The following is a 16,322-nucleotide window of genomic DNA, read 5'->3' on the forward strand; positions in this document are numbered from 1 at the left end:
ATACAAGAACGTTCCACTTCCTCGATTATTTACATGAATATACTCAAGGCAGGAATTACGTTTTGTCCAAAATATATTTGGCCAAACAATTTAGTTCATATACATATTTTGTTACAAGAAGGCCTTGAAAGACAATGTGTTTTTTATGTTGTATTCTATTCACCGTTAGACACTGTTACAGACTGTTGTAAAAGCTGCCACATCCTAGAAATGTCCTGTAAGCATATAGAAACTGTGTAAGTTTGTATAACCATGACATGAGCTAATCTGTGACCCTCCAACCCAGTGGTCCCACGTATGGATGTTGCTGCATGTAGGGAGCGGGCTGTGAATGAAAGCTTTCACTTCTGTCTCTGGTCTTTATCTCTGCCATCTCCCCTCTCTCAGTGCTGCTGGAAAGACACACAGTGAACATATTGTGCATTGGTGTGCACATTTTTGGCCCATTTCATAGATTTAAAATGTATGAAATTGGCCTAAATAAATAATCGGTGGAAATACATGTCAGATGTCACAGGTGTCACTCCAGAAGTGTGCTTCTTAAATTGTGGGTTGGGCTCTAACATGAATGAATGTGAGTGCTGCTGCTTCTTATATAGAGAGCCTACAGCCACGCTGAAGCGACACATTTTGGGCCTTATGGTGGAAAACTGCAATATCCTAAGGATCAAAACAATTACAATGAATTTATTGAGGTGATTTATTGAAATTCATTCAAACTGTTTAGAGCTACGGTACAAAGAAGTGTTTTTCATTTTGATTTGCCGTGAGACAGCCAATAACCAGAAAAACTGATTGTGATTCTGTGAGTCAACATGTTTAACGAAGCCATGCAATGGAAACATCTGTGAAACCAGCGTGGCAGAACCAAACTTAATACAATGCAGGAGAATGCCATAATCTTCATGTGTTAGCTCCACAGCATCAGCATTTTTACAGTTATCATGTGTGCTTTGTTTTGAAGAAAATATGGAACTATTCAAGTAGAAAAGTAAATGTGGAAGTAATTTAACTCTGTAGTGAGTCACGGTGTGAGTCCCGAAGCTCTAAAAATGCCCTCTTTTACCCCAGAGTATACATTAATGCCACAAGCGGGGGCGGGGGTGTGAGGGGCATTGGGATACACAGTGTGCAAATCATTTGAAATGAACAAACTCTACTTCTAATTTTACTACTGATAGAAACACATTTTTTCTTCTTTTCTGTAGCTGCACATGCACTTTGTTGACACAAACCAATAATAATGTGGTACCAGTTTTTAGCAGAGAGAGAGGCAGTTGTCACAAATCACCTGGCGTACAGCATTTAAGCCTCACTTTTACGTCAGTTGCCAAAAGACTACATCATACATGAGGCCCAGTTTCAGGGACACGCAGACCTTCTAAAACATCCCTTTCTGCTCCTTTACTTTCTGACTCTTTGCAGGCCATCAATCATTTTGAATGAAAGATGTCTGAATTTAGTTTTTGTTTAGGGAAACTTTGGAGCTTTTTTTCTCATTGAAATGCTTGCAACGTTTTATTTGCCTTCTTATTTAAGCATAAAATTTCAATGAAAAAACGATCAAAGAAATCTGACCTTTTCAAAGGTTTTTGTGCTGTGCCACAGGATTTAAATATCTGTATCAGTCACAAGAATATTAGCACTACTTTTATTCAACTCTTCAAACACACACCCAGCCCCCCAAAAACACATTGAAGCCTTTGGGGACATGACAGAATTGATGGTTTACCTCCTATTGGAATTAGCGCATATATTTGTATTTGGTGTGTGTGTGTGTGTGGGTGTGTGTGTGTGTGTGTGTGTGTGTGTGTGCATGTCATGTGTGTCCCTTTGAAGTTTCGAAGTCCACCCACCCTTCTGTGGCCCTGCATTGTGCTGAACAGCTCCATTTGTCCCACCTTAATCCCCTGACGTAAACTCACATAAATCATGCTGAGTTGTTTCTAAACGTGAGCAGGCTGGAAAACTCTGTCTCTGTCTCTCTGCCTCACTCTCATTTCCAACCCCCATGGAGAGTTTAGGGACTACTGGCTATTCGTTTAGCTGACCGCCTGTATTGATAATGATTACTGCTTAAAATAAAAATAAAGGCCAAAGTCTCTTTGGCACAGTTGCTGTCAGCCATTACCTAAATTAAACACACCCAAACTAAAAAAAAAAGAGGCATATTTTATAACGCAGTATTTTTTTTATTTTAACACAATACAAGGCAAAAGATCCATCAAGTTGATATTTGTGGGACATTGTTCCTCTCAGAGTGGCTAAGCAGATGAAATTCACTCAAATTTATTTAAGAATATTAACTTTAGAAACGGTTAATCAGTGCTGACATTGCACTTTGCAGTAGCACCCCCTCAGTACTTTTCCACGGCAGGTACATACAACAACATCATTTTTGCCATCACTTATTAGTTCTAGAGACGGGGTAGCATCACGGCACTCATAGTGGCATCTAGGCCAACCTCTCTCTATCGATGGCTCTGGGCCAGATTAAAGTGCCGGGGCTCATTGTTTACATAGCTCCGTGGTGCCACGGCTGAGCAGGCCCAAACAATGGGCCCCTGCTCCCCTTTGTCGGAGTGAGGGGAAGAATGGAGACCTCTTGACATGGCAACCTGAAGCCTCAATGCCCCCACTTCACCTAGCTGAGAGGGTCAGAGCGAGCGGGAGAGGAAGAGAGAGAAGAGGGGAAGCTAGAGATAAGGGTGAGGGAGAATGGAGGGATGAAAATGGAAGGGGAGGAAAGGACGTACGATATGAGAGGGGGAGGAATTAATGAAGACTGATCCATACAAAGAGAGGAGAAGAGGAAAGGAGTGAGGAGAGGCTCTTAGAAAAGACGTCAGAAATGATGATGTAGATGTGTTGAGGTTGTCCTTTCAACTTACAGAAACAGTTACACATTTTGGGAAATAACCTTATTTGTTTTCTTGCCAAGACATACACGAGATGACTGAAACAGCTCTCATGTCATGTTAAATATAGAGCTAAAGCCAGACGCTGATTAGCTTAGCTTTTAGCATAAAAACAGCTGACCTGGCTCTGACCAAAATGGCACCCACAAACAGCTCTAAATCTCTCAATTAACATCATGTTGTATCTTGTTTGTTTATGGAAAAATGGAAAAGAAACCTTGCATGGCTTCACAGAGAGTGACATGCTGTAACTCGCCTACTTCTGGACAGTTAGCCTGGATCATGCTAAACTAGGCTAACCAGTAACAACCTGCAAAGCAGCATTTCAAACATAACATGAAAACAGTATGAACAGTATGAAATTCTTCCCCCTGCCTTAGTTCTGTGTGTGTGCGTGTCATTGTGAGCTAGTTTTACAGCTGTTCCATTACCATCGCTTTTAAAATCAAACATACAGAACTTGGTTATTCTTTTCTTATGACAAAGCGCAGTTAGAGTCATGGTAAATGTCCTGTGTCCATCTGCTCGCAATAAAACTCATCATTAGCATTCAAAAGTGGAGGTCATCACTTCTCTTTTTGTTTTTGGTTGCAGGTCACTTTCTCGGCAACAATACAGTCATTGATGTGCTTCGTCGCCAGGGATACGAGGTGGAGCACACCCCTGCTGGGGAGCCCATAAACAGGTAAATTTATTGCTAAAACACACACACACACACACACACACACACACACACACACATTTGAAACAGTGGATTTTGTGAGAAATAGAGCAAATATAAATAATCCCTTAATATTATACATTATATAATATTATATTAGCACTGAACTATTTTTCTTCTGATCATAAAATAAAAAAAAATTCCAATAGTTTCCTCCAGATCTACAGAAATCCCAACGAATTTTTCCCTCTTCAACTGCCAAAACATACTGAGTTAGATAAAGAGATGAAGATAACGGAGTCATTTTGTTCAGGACTTGACGCTGTTTCAGAGAGTTTTATGAACTGGTTTGGGATTATTCAATTTTTAGATCATAACTCTCCATAAAAAGCAGAAGGAATGTTAGAGACATGAGACGACGGAGGAGACTGAGAAAGAAAGGAGCAGAGAAGCTTAGAAATACAGAGATGACAGATGAAGGACAAGGCAGAAAAGCTTATGTTTCTCCATAGTTGTTGCACATTACGGTTTCTTCTGAAAACATGAGTCTGTAAAACTCAAAAGCCCATATTTTATCACTTAAATGGGTGTAAGGTTTCATGTCCTGGCCACATTTTACAGTGCAACTGCTGCCTCACGGCCCTGACAGGAGTATATATTTCTCTCAACTTCTTCACTGACTGGATTTCAAATGGGAAATCATTTGCCAAGTAAGCACAACTCCTTAGTTGGTCTGTGTTCATTTGCAGACCCAAAACAGATGTTTAAGTTCTGCCTCAGCCCTTGTGAGAAATGTGTTGTCTGCAAATAATAACTCACTCTCCATAAATGTCCCCTAAAGAGGAGTATTTGTCTCATCATCTCATTTTGAGGTTGGTCATAGTTTTATGAATTGAGCTGCTCCATTGACACTGGGGAGTTAATTATTTTGTTTCTTTACTGACAATGAAACACTAATCTGCTAATCACACAAGAGGCTCATTTTAGTGTGGAAGCTGGTGATCAGAGAGAAGAGAAGTCAATAAATAGCCAGGACCAGGCCACTATTGTTATTTCTGTCTACACAGAAAGTGTCTCAGCCGTGTTTTTCAGTCAGACACTTCCATTTGAATCAGTCCAACTGTCGACACAGGCTGCGTAACAGCTTGACTTTTACTCATGCTGCACGCCCATAAATGTGACCCAGGGTATATTTTTTATGCTTCAAGTCTATTTTCCTGCGTTTTACCACATTGATCGTGTGTCGGGCTCTGAGCATGCCCAAAACGCAGGTGACCTACACTCAGTGCCCTGCCTGAACACCTCCTGCATAGACACAGATGGAGCTGCTCTGCTAGCATACTGCCCACACACTGCGTTACAGGTATAAAAACCTCCATTAGTTTTCAGCTTTCAACTCTTCTACTGACTCTCCATTAGCCTAATGCTGATAATAATTGAGTGACACTGCATATTTTTGCTTAATCGCTTTATTCAGGGCAGTTAAAGATCTAGATAGAGATACAGAGGCTTCAAAACATGTGTACAGCCTTATTTTGTGAAAGACGTGCACTGTGACCGGGTGATATCACATTTTAAAATCAGCTCCATCCAAAAGATCAAAGATCAAAGCTGCTGATGTTTTTCAGCTAACACCCTCAATATATATATAAATATCATTGATGTCTCTCATTCTTTGGCATTTTCACGTCTCCTGCTGAACAAAAAACTAAACTAAATAGATTGTACTGCAGATAAATCTGACAAAATCCCCACTGGCCACCAATGAAGACTTGTTGAAAAGGCCGACCCATGCAGGACTCATACCTCCTGCTGTGAAGCATGTAGTGCAGTCTACCATGGCGCACTGTGCGGGTGGCTATCTCAGTGCAGATCAGTGTTCTTGTTCTGTGTGTGAGGGGATGAATGAATGAGTGAATCTACTTTCACACACAAACCCGGCGTTTGATGCGGGATTATGAGCCTGAGATGAACATGGATTTGACCCATTCATACCCTGCTGCTGCAAGGAATTCAACATTCACACAAGACCTGGGTCTGCAACTGTAAATTTATTATACCAAACCTTGTATTAATATATCTGAATTAAACATACTCTGTGGAGGTGTAGATGTATTTAGGATCAGTATAGGTTTATCCCAGGTCAGTGTGTTGGTCTGAAAGGGTATGTGAGTTTGTGCATGTATGTGTGTGTGTCCTCATGTGTGGTGATTGTTACTGAGTCAGATAGACAGTAAGATAGTCACTGACCTCATTAGAGATGGCCAGCAGCTCACCAGAAGCACGAGTGTTCTTAATCAAACAGATCAGTTTTGGTTTTTCTCTCATACTTCCCATTCTGGACCTTTAATTTGTTTTTCCAGAAAATCTCGGATATGTTCCCTATTAGATTGTGTTTTGGTTCTTGGAACATCCACAGCATCCTGATCATAGCAGGGATTCCTCCTCTCCTCTCCTCTCCTCTCCTCTCCTCTCCTGATCCAATCCGATCCAATACGAATTGTCTAAAGGCAAGAGTCATAACAACATGCCGAAACACAGCAGAACATCCATAGAAGCCACTCCTGTAGCATAATGCATTTCTCTTCCATTAATCCATGTGTTCAGGATCTAATATTCACAGGTAGCCGATATCTAAAGATGCATTTTTGGATGAGGATTCATTTAGCAGTCAGATCTTTTGGTTCAGACTGTCTCAGATTTGTTTGCTATAACGTCTCTGTAGACATTAAGATAAAACACTGTTGTGCTTCAGTTAGTTCACAGAAAATGTGACGTTTCTATTTGCTCTTATAGAAGTAGCTCATGGCAAGAATGATACACTATAGGAAGAAACAAACAAGAAATTATCATTTTTCCATGCAAACAAGAGAAATCTTAACTCCACAGTCCCACTGATATCGCAGGTCTGCAGCAAACCTTATTTCTATAGGTTCTAGATAACTCATTTTCAGGAATCTCCTTAGTCCTTAGTGTCATTTTTACCCCAGGATTACAGATAACACTGTCAGAAAGAGAGGTCTGATTGCAGATATGCTGATATTAAGGATAATATTAATGTTTAAACAGCATATACTGTGACAAAGAGCTTCTCCTCCTTCTTTGTTTCGAAAGTATCTCATGTTCCTGTGATGTGTGTTACCCAGGAGATCATCATCCAGACCAGAGTCAGAGGAGCACTACGATGAGTCCCCACTCCTGGAGCCTTTCCTCCATGAGCTCCTCCACAAAGAGGAGGATCAGGGGCGTCCCCTGGAGGAGGATCTGTTACCCCACATGCTCCTGCCTCCGGATAGCCTGGAGCTGCTGGAAAAAGCTGAGAGGAAAATGCTGAAGAAAAAGAGGAGGAACAAGCAGAAGAAGCAGCGGCACCGGCATTTTAACGACCTCTGGGTTCGCATCGAGGAGAGGTAAGAGGACAGGAAGCAAGACGATAGATGAGGGTCATATTTCTCTGTGTATTTGTCACCAATGACTTGTTTGTTTCTTTTGTTGTGATAAAGGGATGAGGAAAAATGTAGAAAAGGTGAGATCAAAGGCCAGAGGTGAAGCCAAAAAGACAGAAGAGAGTGTAACAGTTGAAAAGAAGAGAGACGAGAGGATGTGAGAGCAGAGAGAGGAAATTGGAACGTTTGATGCAGACTTGTCTTTAGAATAAAACTGGTGTGATGCCGCAGGCTCAAACAGCCACCATATCACATCACCATACCCTTCATGCATTCTGCGCACACTTCAGTGCACACACACCCTGCAGGATGGTATAAGTCCAAACTAGTTTCTGGCTGGTATAAGTGTCTGGGAGGTGAAAATAGCAGCCTGGGAATTCCTACTGAGTATCCGGTTTTGGTCTCACAGTAGCTCCAGGCAGGGACTAACCGGACAACAAAACAAGCTCACCTTTCAGACAAAAAGAAGACCCACACAAGGTGTGGTCTATCGTGTTGAAACTTCTCCCGCCTTGTTGTAATTTTTTTCAAAATGCTGCGTTTTCATGGATATGAGTTTGAAGCAAAAAACCTTCATTTGACCCTCCATCCATCCATCCATCCATCCATCCATCCATCCTCTATCTCAGCATGCATTGGTGAGAGGACAGAGGACAGACAGCCACGTTCATTCTCACCTAGGGGCAATTTAGAGTTTCCAGTTCACCCAGCTTACACATCTTTCGCTTATGGGAGGAAACCAGAGCACGTGAGGAAAACCCACGCAGACAGAAGGAGAACATGCAAACGTCACACAAAAAAGCCCCAAGGAGGAGACAGAGCAAACCACTGAGCCATCAGGCCAGCCCTCTCTCCTACTGATAACTGTAGATCTATATTTTACAGCTAAAACAACCTCAGCTCAGTTAGCATCACACCTCTTAAGGGACATTGAATTAAGGGCACATTCATCAGCAATGAAAGTAATGGTGACTATCTTAACTTTAAATAATTAAATTAAATAAATAATATCTGGGCAGAATATTATTATTAATGAGGTTGAACTTCAAGCATGCAATTTGAAAATGTTAACATGTGTTCTTTAGCTGTATGTCCCCAAAGCTGCTAAATAATGGCTACATGAAAAAAGGATTTTTGTTTTTAAGTTAGGGATGAATAAAATGAAATCTGTGTGAGTTCTCCTTTCCTTTCCTTTTGTCTGTCTGTGAAGGAGCGTGTGCCTGCATGTCAAACCTCCCAGACTCCTTGCATTTAATTTATTTTTGCGGTTTATTTTTTGAGTTTGTTTACTATGGCTTGTATTAACATTTTCCAGATGGAGATTTGAACTGTTGACACAAGAACATAAACTCTGGCTATTTCAAAGCTACAGCTACTGTTAGACATTTAATTGCAGTGCAATATTTGAAATCGGAGGTTGTCATTCCTACATGGCCTGAAATTCATCACGCCTCCCATCTGGCTTGGTTTTATTTCCTGCTGCTCTTTCGCTTATCTTTCCTTCTTTACACATAAAGCTTTAGATTCTCTTTATACTAGATTCCATTTGTCAGCATGAAAGCTCAGCGGTTAGCACTGTCATCTCATAATAACAAGCTCCAGGGTTTGACACTCAACACTACTTCATTCTGGGAGGAGATTTCATGTTTGCAGAGGTTTCCTTGGGGTCCGACGGTTTCCTCCCACCGTCCAAAGACATGCAGGTCAGGTGATCCTAAGCCTGGTAGACTGGCCATTTGGTAGAGTCTGTCCAGGAGACTTACACCTATGTATCCTATGAAGTGCATAAGTGCAGTGTCTGAGCCCAACCCTCTCCAGCATCTGATGAGTTGTTGGCAACTCATAAGATCAGGACAGAAAAGAACAGGAGCAAGTAGGATAAAAATGAAAAAGAAATGAAAATAAAGTCTGGTGTTGCACACTTTTTATTTTTGTTTAGTCTAAAATTATACCAGTGATTTCTAAATTGTGATAATAAATGGTTCCAGTCTCACACTTCCAGACTGGGTTTGGAAATCATCAGAAATAACTGCAGCTAAGCAGCAGGTACAGGTGTGAAAAATTGGACCAGTGCAGGACTCTGCCCTTAAGCATGCAGTGATTATTACCCCTGTATGAACATGTATTTTTGTATGTACAGTATGGACTACTCCAAATTAGTGACGAAAAAAAAAATCCAACCATGTAGCGTCTGTTCTTCATGGGAACAGAGGACGTTTGTGAGCGTTTGTGTACATTATGTCTGCAGAAATGTTTTCTCTCTTTCTGAGAGAGCCTGTATTTTCCAGCGCAGAGGAAACAGACTGTTTGTGTACACATGTTGCAAAGTGTACACGGTGCACGTCTTTGTATATTTTAATGTCTGAAAAGGTGGTTGAGTGAGAAAGGGAGAGAGGGTCCAAGAAACAGAAGCAACTACAGCGCCACAGTTCTCTGTTGTGTTCGATGCATGGCCTAAGAGTGATGTGTCACACTCGGTTTCCTTACGCCTCTCCAGGCCCTCAAACCTAAATAAACTTGCTCCATAACCTAAAAATTAACCTCAGGCTTTCTCTGAAACCTTAGAGCTTGTCACTGGTATCTCTGTGTTATGCGCTGGTTCTCTCATTGGTCACTGACTCTCGGTATTTTAGCAATCGTGTTTTGACTGGCACCGAACTCTCCAAGCTTTTCCAACTTCTTCAGCTTAAGAGATTGCAGTGGGCCATGCAAGCTCAAGATCATTTGTCCACAATGATCCCCCAAAGCATACTCTCAATTGTCTGCAGACAGACATAGTCAGGATGAGGAATAATGACGGAAATTTAGGGCCTTTCCTGTTCCGAAATTATGAAAGACTTGTTTTCATTTTTCTTAACAATGCTTGTCAAAATATCTTTTCCAATAAAACATAACCCAGTAAAATGCTTTGCTTTAATATTGTGTGTTGTAACGCTGTGTCAAATTGCTGTTGCAGCCCACTGGTATCTGGAGATCCTGACTGAAGGGACTTGTGTGTTTGTTTTGCCTGGCCTCGTCCCAGTCAAAACCACACCAGCACCGCAGGCTCAGCATCAAACAGGAGAACAGAAATGATTTAATTGCCAGACTTGAAAAAGACAGATAAAGAGAGAAATAGAGACAGCCAAACATGGGCAGACAGAAAATGTAATATGAAGAGAAGAAGAAAAATAAGGAAAGCGAAAACAGGCAGGCAGCTGGTTCATAGCCATGAGCTGATCAATGAGTTGCACGCTCCAGGGTTTAAAGTCTCCACTGATTGGTCGGTGCTGCTGCAGTGGATTCTTCTGTCTAGAAATTTTCCTTTATAGCTTTCATCGTCATTAATATTTCCATTGTTTACTTTGTGCAGTCTGCATATTTTCTCAGGCAGTTGTGGACAGTATAGGAACGTAGAGAGGCCTGTTCCTCCGCAGCTACTAGAACAGGATTTTCCCTGCAGTCCTAAAGAGCAGCACCGTGGATCGGCAGTGCAGAGATAGGGCTGCATAATTTAAAAAAGTTAAGGGAGTTAGTTTGGAAAAAAGAAGCTATTTCCCAGACTGCTGTAACTCCCGAATATGGGGAGGTGTTTGAAATATTACACAGAGCCTGCTTGGACTGTCTCCACCCATTTTTGAAACGTTAAATTACGAACTTGGCAATAGTGTTTGCAATGAAATTACAGTCAATGTACTGTAATGCTCAAAATTATAAGTGGCTCCTGATAGCTTAAAGCCTCTGGAAACTTTGTTCAAAAGTATTTTGGCAGAGAATTGTGCGTTCATTATTTACAGTAAGAAGTTGTTGTAGAAACAGGTCTGTTGGGGTCTTCAAAAGATAAATGTGAATAAAGACACATTTTAATCTAATTTTTCTTCTTCACTCTCTTGTCCTCTCTCCACAGCACTATGGTCCAGTCCCCGCCTCCCCCACTGGTTCGCATCATCAATGGTTACATCACAGTGCAGCCACCTGACAGAGTCCACAGCCACTACAACCACCACCACACACCTTCAGCATCACCCGCCTCCTCGCCGTCATCATCTTTACTTGTCTTCCTCTGCACATTTCTCACAGTGATCTCACAGATGTGGAGTGTGTTCCTTTAGTAGAGTTTTTTTTTTTTTTATTTGGACTCTATGAAAACAGTCAGCCTTCTTGAGTATAAACTCTCACTTACTGGGTTTCATGCATCAGCTCATGAGACCTAGAGGAGGCAGCAAAGAGTGCGGTGACTCTCAGAGAGTGTTCGCAAAAGGAGCATGGAGAAAGGATGTGAAATCTACTCTAGCTGTCAGGTAACAGTACTCTCCATGGATGTTAGGTTAGATAAAGTCTGAATGGTAAATCATGTCAATAGAGCATGTCTCTTACAAATTGAGGCCTTGATGAGCATGTAAGTTCATATACTGCGAGGTTTCTTGGAACATAAAGGTTTCATAAGGTTTCGGTTATTTTGCATACGCGGCAGGAGCGAGTCCGCGGAACGCAGCATGGAAGAAAAGTGAAAGCTCCCAAACAGGAAGCATTAGCGGACATCTAACAGACATTATACAGCATGTCAGCTCCCTTATGGATTACAGCGTTACAGTGGACACTCATCATTCAACATTCAGGGCCCTCTGAGAGAATGAGATCTCACTCAAGTGACTGTGAATGGACAGGAGGACATCATTAAAAGCATTGCTGAATATCAGTTACCTTCAATAAGTAGAACTGGAACCATATGTCCTTTGTGTATGTGTATGTGTATGTGTGCGAATGTGAGTGTGAGTGTGAGTGTGAGTGTGAGTGTGAGTGTGTGTGTGAGTGAGAAAGAGAGAGAGAGAGAGAGAGAGAGAGAGAGAGAGAGCGAGCTCTTAAACCCCCTGGCCTTACAAACAGGTTGTTCCTCTTCAGAACTTAATATATTCTTCCATTTTAGAAGAATGTTGCATAAAAGGGGAAAAAAAATTGTACATATTGTTTCTAAATATTATAGATGTATTTTAGAATTATAAAAATGAAAATTATCAAAAGTTTTGTTGTTGATTATATAAATATATAAATAGATATGCAGTATATTTTTGAAAAGAAATCAGGAACTAACCACCATAGCCCGCGTCATGTGTCTCTCTGAAATGAACTTTTTTGGAAGGGACACATGATCGCATTGTTGTATACTGTATGTATCAGTGTTATCACTCGCTTTGCTGTATGCGTCTGCTGAAAGGATTCATGTTAATGTGTGTGTGTTATTTTACATAGAGACCATTTGATTAATTTATTTAACTACTATAGATTCGCTGTAGACCATATAAAATATTGCCTGTTTTTTTTTAATGTTTTTTGTCACCATGATTCCAAATGTGTTGTTTCAGATGTTTTCAAGTACAATTTCAAATCCATATGAAGGTAATAATACTTGCTGTCTACACAGATAGACCACATGCAGCATAGTGCTTAGTGCCTTTCACATTTCACGTATGGCATGAGATAACTGTAATAGTATTACCAACAATAAAATATTTATCTAGTTTAAAATCTGATTTTAGCTCTCATGCTTGGCTGTGAAGTAAATCAGAGAGACCTGCATTAGCATAAACTGGTTTATGCTAATTTAATTGAGAAAGTGTTTCGGGGGAATGCACTGCTTAAGGACGACTGACTCGAGATGGGCCTTCAGGTGGGTTTGGGGTTTTGTGCTTGTATTTTTCATATTCATAAATGTATTATTCATTAGCCTCAGCAGATACAATGTAGATAAAGGCTACGCTGCGGAGTATCTGCTCTTTGCTTAGGTGAGGACAGGATTCAAGGACACTTTAAAGGAGCATTACATCAAATTACATTTCTATACATCTACATCCTGGAGGTAAATTAACTCACTGGCTGGATTAAAATTTTTTTTTTTTTTTTGCGAATGAGGTTTAGGCAACAAAAGTACTATCATGGTTTTGATTAAATGTTAATAAACGTTGAGTCTGTGGACTTTCTCTCTATTAAACCGGACCAAGATCTTTTCACTAACCTTAACAAGTGCTGCGAGTGCCTAAACATAGTCGTTAACTGATATTTCTGTGGAGAACAAACAGTTTGTCTGTGAATATTTTACTAATATGTTCAGCGTTAACGTACACTGTATCCAACTTTTTGTGACCAAATATGTAAATTAGCAACATATCCTCTTGACCTTAATAGAAAATGTAATCATTTCCTATGAAACATAATTACAGTTACAGTTTAGAGGGAGACAGGGTTTGATATGATTAGAAACAAAGTAGGAAGATGTTCTCTGCATGTCCTCCATCATTATGCAGCTGAATCAGGTGCCTCTCAGTCCAGGGACAGCAAACTTCAGGAAAAGCAAAGACAGGATCACACTGAGTGATTTGTGGTCTTAAATTGTACAAACAAACACAAGTTTTGACACCATTGTGTCTTTATTAGAGTCAAAGAGGACAAAGGCATCAGGCAAACACATACTATACAATCAGCCTGGGATAGGTGTACAATTATTATTGGGTAGAGGGTGGAAGAGGAATTCAGACTTATTGGATAATAGATACAAGGGTGAGGTTTGCCAGAGTCGATGTCAAGGTGCCAGAACATATAAGACAGAAAAACAAGAATACACGTATATCTTTGAGTTACATCATGTAGAAAACGTACACCTTCATGTTCCTCTGACTCGCATAGCGTGAGTTACATCAGCTCTTCAGCTTAGAGTATAAATCTAATACGACTCTATGCAAAGCAGTGAGTTCATTATATCACCACCTCTAGCATCGGCTGACATTATTTCTATTCCCCAGAACTTTAATGTGGCTGCAGAGCTGTGGTTAGCCTGTGCATAATGTCGTACCATCACATAGCCCATATTATGAGTCCCTGTAGCAGTTCTGTGTTTAGATATGCAGATTGTCATTCGCCTTTTCCTTTGTCCAACATACACAAAACCACAACGACATTTCAGCATTTTAACCACGTTTTCTGCTGCAGTTTATGAAAGATGATAGTAATAGTAAAAAGATAATTAGTAACTATTGGTAAGACTAGTGAAGCTAGCTTACAGTAATGTTTTCTTTTTGTTTGTAGAAAAGTGTATATTGCTGTGCGTTGTTTGTTTTACTTCAGCATGATGTTTGATACTACCACCAGGAGTCACCAAAGTCAGACATTGAAAACATATAAAAAGAGGCTTTAAACTGTTAGCTGAACACGGCCATCATGCACGCCGATGACAATTACACTTAAACATTTAAAATATTAAAAGATGTAGATTATTCTGCAAACGTTTGGACTTTATGAAAGCCGCACTAGTTCATGTGTGCGCAGGCATTTTGCTAGTTGCTCCTGCCCTGACCTTGGGCTCATGGCATGTTTACGTGAGGTTAATGTGCTGTGATAAGGCTGCTATTAGGAGCTTTGATGTGTGCATGTGGTCTGCCACAAACAAGGCAGCTGCTCTGCCAGCGTCCGTCGTTCCTGCAGGAAACAAACAGGAAACCAGAGCTAACGGATTCCTCAGATGTACGGGAAATGAGGGTTAATTGATTTGTTATGTCAACAGGAAAAGAAAGCTAATTGACTTGTTAGTTTGTTCTTTGATTTAGGAGTGGCTGTGTGCTGGGAGAGGTCACTGAGGGCTGCGCGTGACTGATGTGCACGAGCAATGTTATGGCAGGGAACGCAAAAGATTTATAGGTATAAATAAATGATTTAATACACAAAGCATAAGATGTAATTAAATGATTTCCTCTGAAATTCTGGATACATTTAGCGATGTTTTTTTTCTCCACTGAGAGATGGAACAGTTACAATTTAAAACCAATAGCTGCGTACACAGTCCAGGCAATTTCTTTGATAAAAGGAAATCTGGGAACTGTAGTAAAATCACAAATTGAATTCGATGGTGAAAGTTGATACAGCACCAAGATAAATCACTGCACTGCATCAGCAAGTAAGTGCGGGAGTACAGTGACCATCACAGATTTATCATATTCTATTCAAACAGCATCTATGTTTTCCCTCTTTGCATTATTCAGACCTACTTCTGAAACGTTGATTAATCAGCTAGCATTTGTAATCTGTCTCTCAAACCAATTAAATCCCTAACGTTTTCCACTGATATGATGCATAAATTTGCAACTGAATATGTGGTACATCTGTAATTTTATGTGAGGGATTCTATGCAATAAAGAAAATGTGACGGGGGAAAAAGCAGACTTCAATACTGAAGTCATAACTGTAGCCAATGCAAACTGCACAAAAACATTAAACTCACAGCATGTTAAAAACAGTGCACGACTCAAAACGATATCTTTCCTCTGCTCCGTGTAACACAGCACTTTCAAAACAATGGACCATGTAAGTTACTCAGTCTTTCCATAGGAGAATAAACAAACAAAGGTGCAGGTCACTCCTCTAATTGCCTCCTGTTGAGTGCTGCTGCTGACAGATGTTACAGGTCATTTACTATCAGAAACACTGCATGAAGAATGGCGTGAATTCCAGAAGTCAAGCTGAGCACTAAAAGATTGAACTGCAGTCAAGATGAAATGGTTTCAAGACATGAAACCGAGACCAGGACCCAGGATCAGGACACAAAGCCTAATTTTTTATTATTTACTTTTTTCAGTGCTCTTTTAACTTCTTGTCCATAGTCATGTCTCACGTGAAATTCAAGCTTGTGAAGCCTGCGTTTCGACAAGGAACAACAGGTGAGTCTAATTCCAGGTGCTCATGCCTGCAAACATGATAGACATGAATTAGCTGCAGGATAGCATTTCAACCAGAGTCACCTGAATCACCAGCAAGTATAAGTTACAATGTAATCTATACGCATGTAATGGTCACATGTACATGGAAACACCACATGCACACACACACACACACACACACACACACACACATTCGTAACTCTTAGATTGGACACTGAAATCTGTCCCATCACATAACAGATCTTTTTGCTACTAAGCTAGCTTGTGTTTTTTTTTTTTTTACTCTTATTCATCATAATATGAAAAAAATGCTTTCAACAGACATCTACCCCTTAAAACACAATCAAATAAGAATATGGGTCTTATAAAAACATGCCACACTAGACTCGAGGTGGAGTTGCCATATTGGACAAAGTAAACCTGTAGGAATTGAAAGCAGATGTCAATGCAGACGTCTGTTTCCTGTGGAGTACAAAACTGGGTAGAAAAATAAAGACATGGCACTGAAAATCTAAGGCAGTTTTCAGTAAAATATGTTCTTTTAATAATTCCGCAGTCTGTTTTTGTTTATTGGTACTTTCCCTTCATTAATTAGGTCTCCTGTCATAAGTTC

At 40.4% G+C, this 16,322-nt stretch overlaps 1 protein-coding gene across 1 annotated transcript in view; it reads left to right on the forward strand.

Moving 5' to 3' along the window:
• The window catches only part of trabd2a (TraB domain containing 2A), a 58,008-nt gene extending 45,040 nt beyond the window's left edge, over positions 1 to 12,968 (forward strand). Inside the window, exons 5-7 of the mRNA XM_071466610.1 lie at positions 3,513 to 3,603; positions 6,726 to 6,989; positions 10,912 to 12,968. Coding sequence (XP_071322711.1) covers positions 3,513 to 3,603; positions 6,726 to 6,989; positions 10,912 to 11,116 — 560 coding nt within the window. The 3' untranslated portion in view covers positions 11,117 to 12,968. The remainder of the gene's footprint in view (positions 1 to 3,512; positions 3,604 to 6,725; positions 6,990 to 10,911) is intronic.
• Positions 12,969 to 16,322: the final 3,354 nt, after the last annotated feature.

This window comes from Trachinotus anak, unplaced genomic scaffold (assembly GCF_046630095.1).
Source record: "Trachinotus anak isolate AG129_WGS33_773 ecotype Australia unplaced genomic scaffold, CSIRO_AGI_Tana_v1 ptg000028l, whole genome shotgun sequence".
Classification (NCBI taxonomy): Eukaryota; Metazoa; Chordata; class Actinopteri; order Carangiformes; family Carangidae; genus Trachinotus; species Trachinotus anak.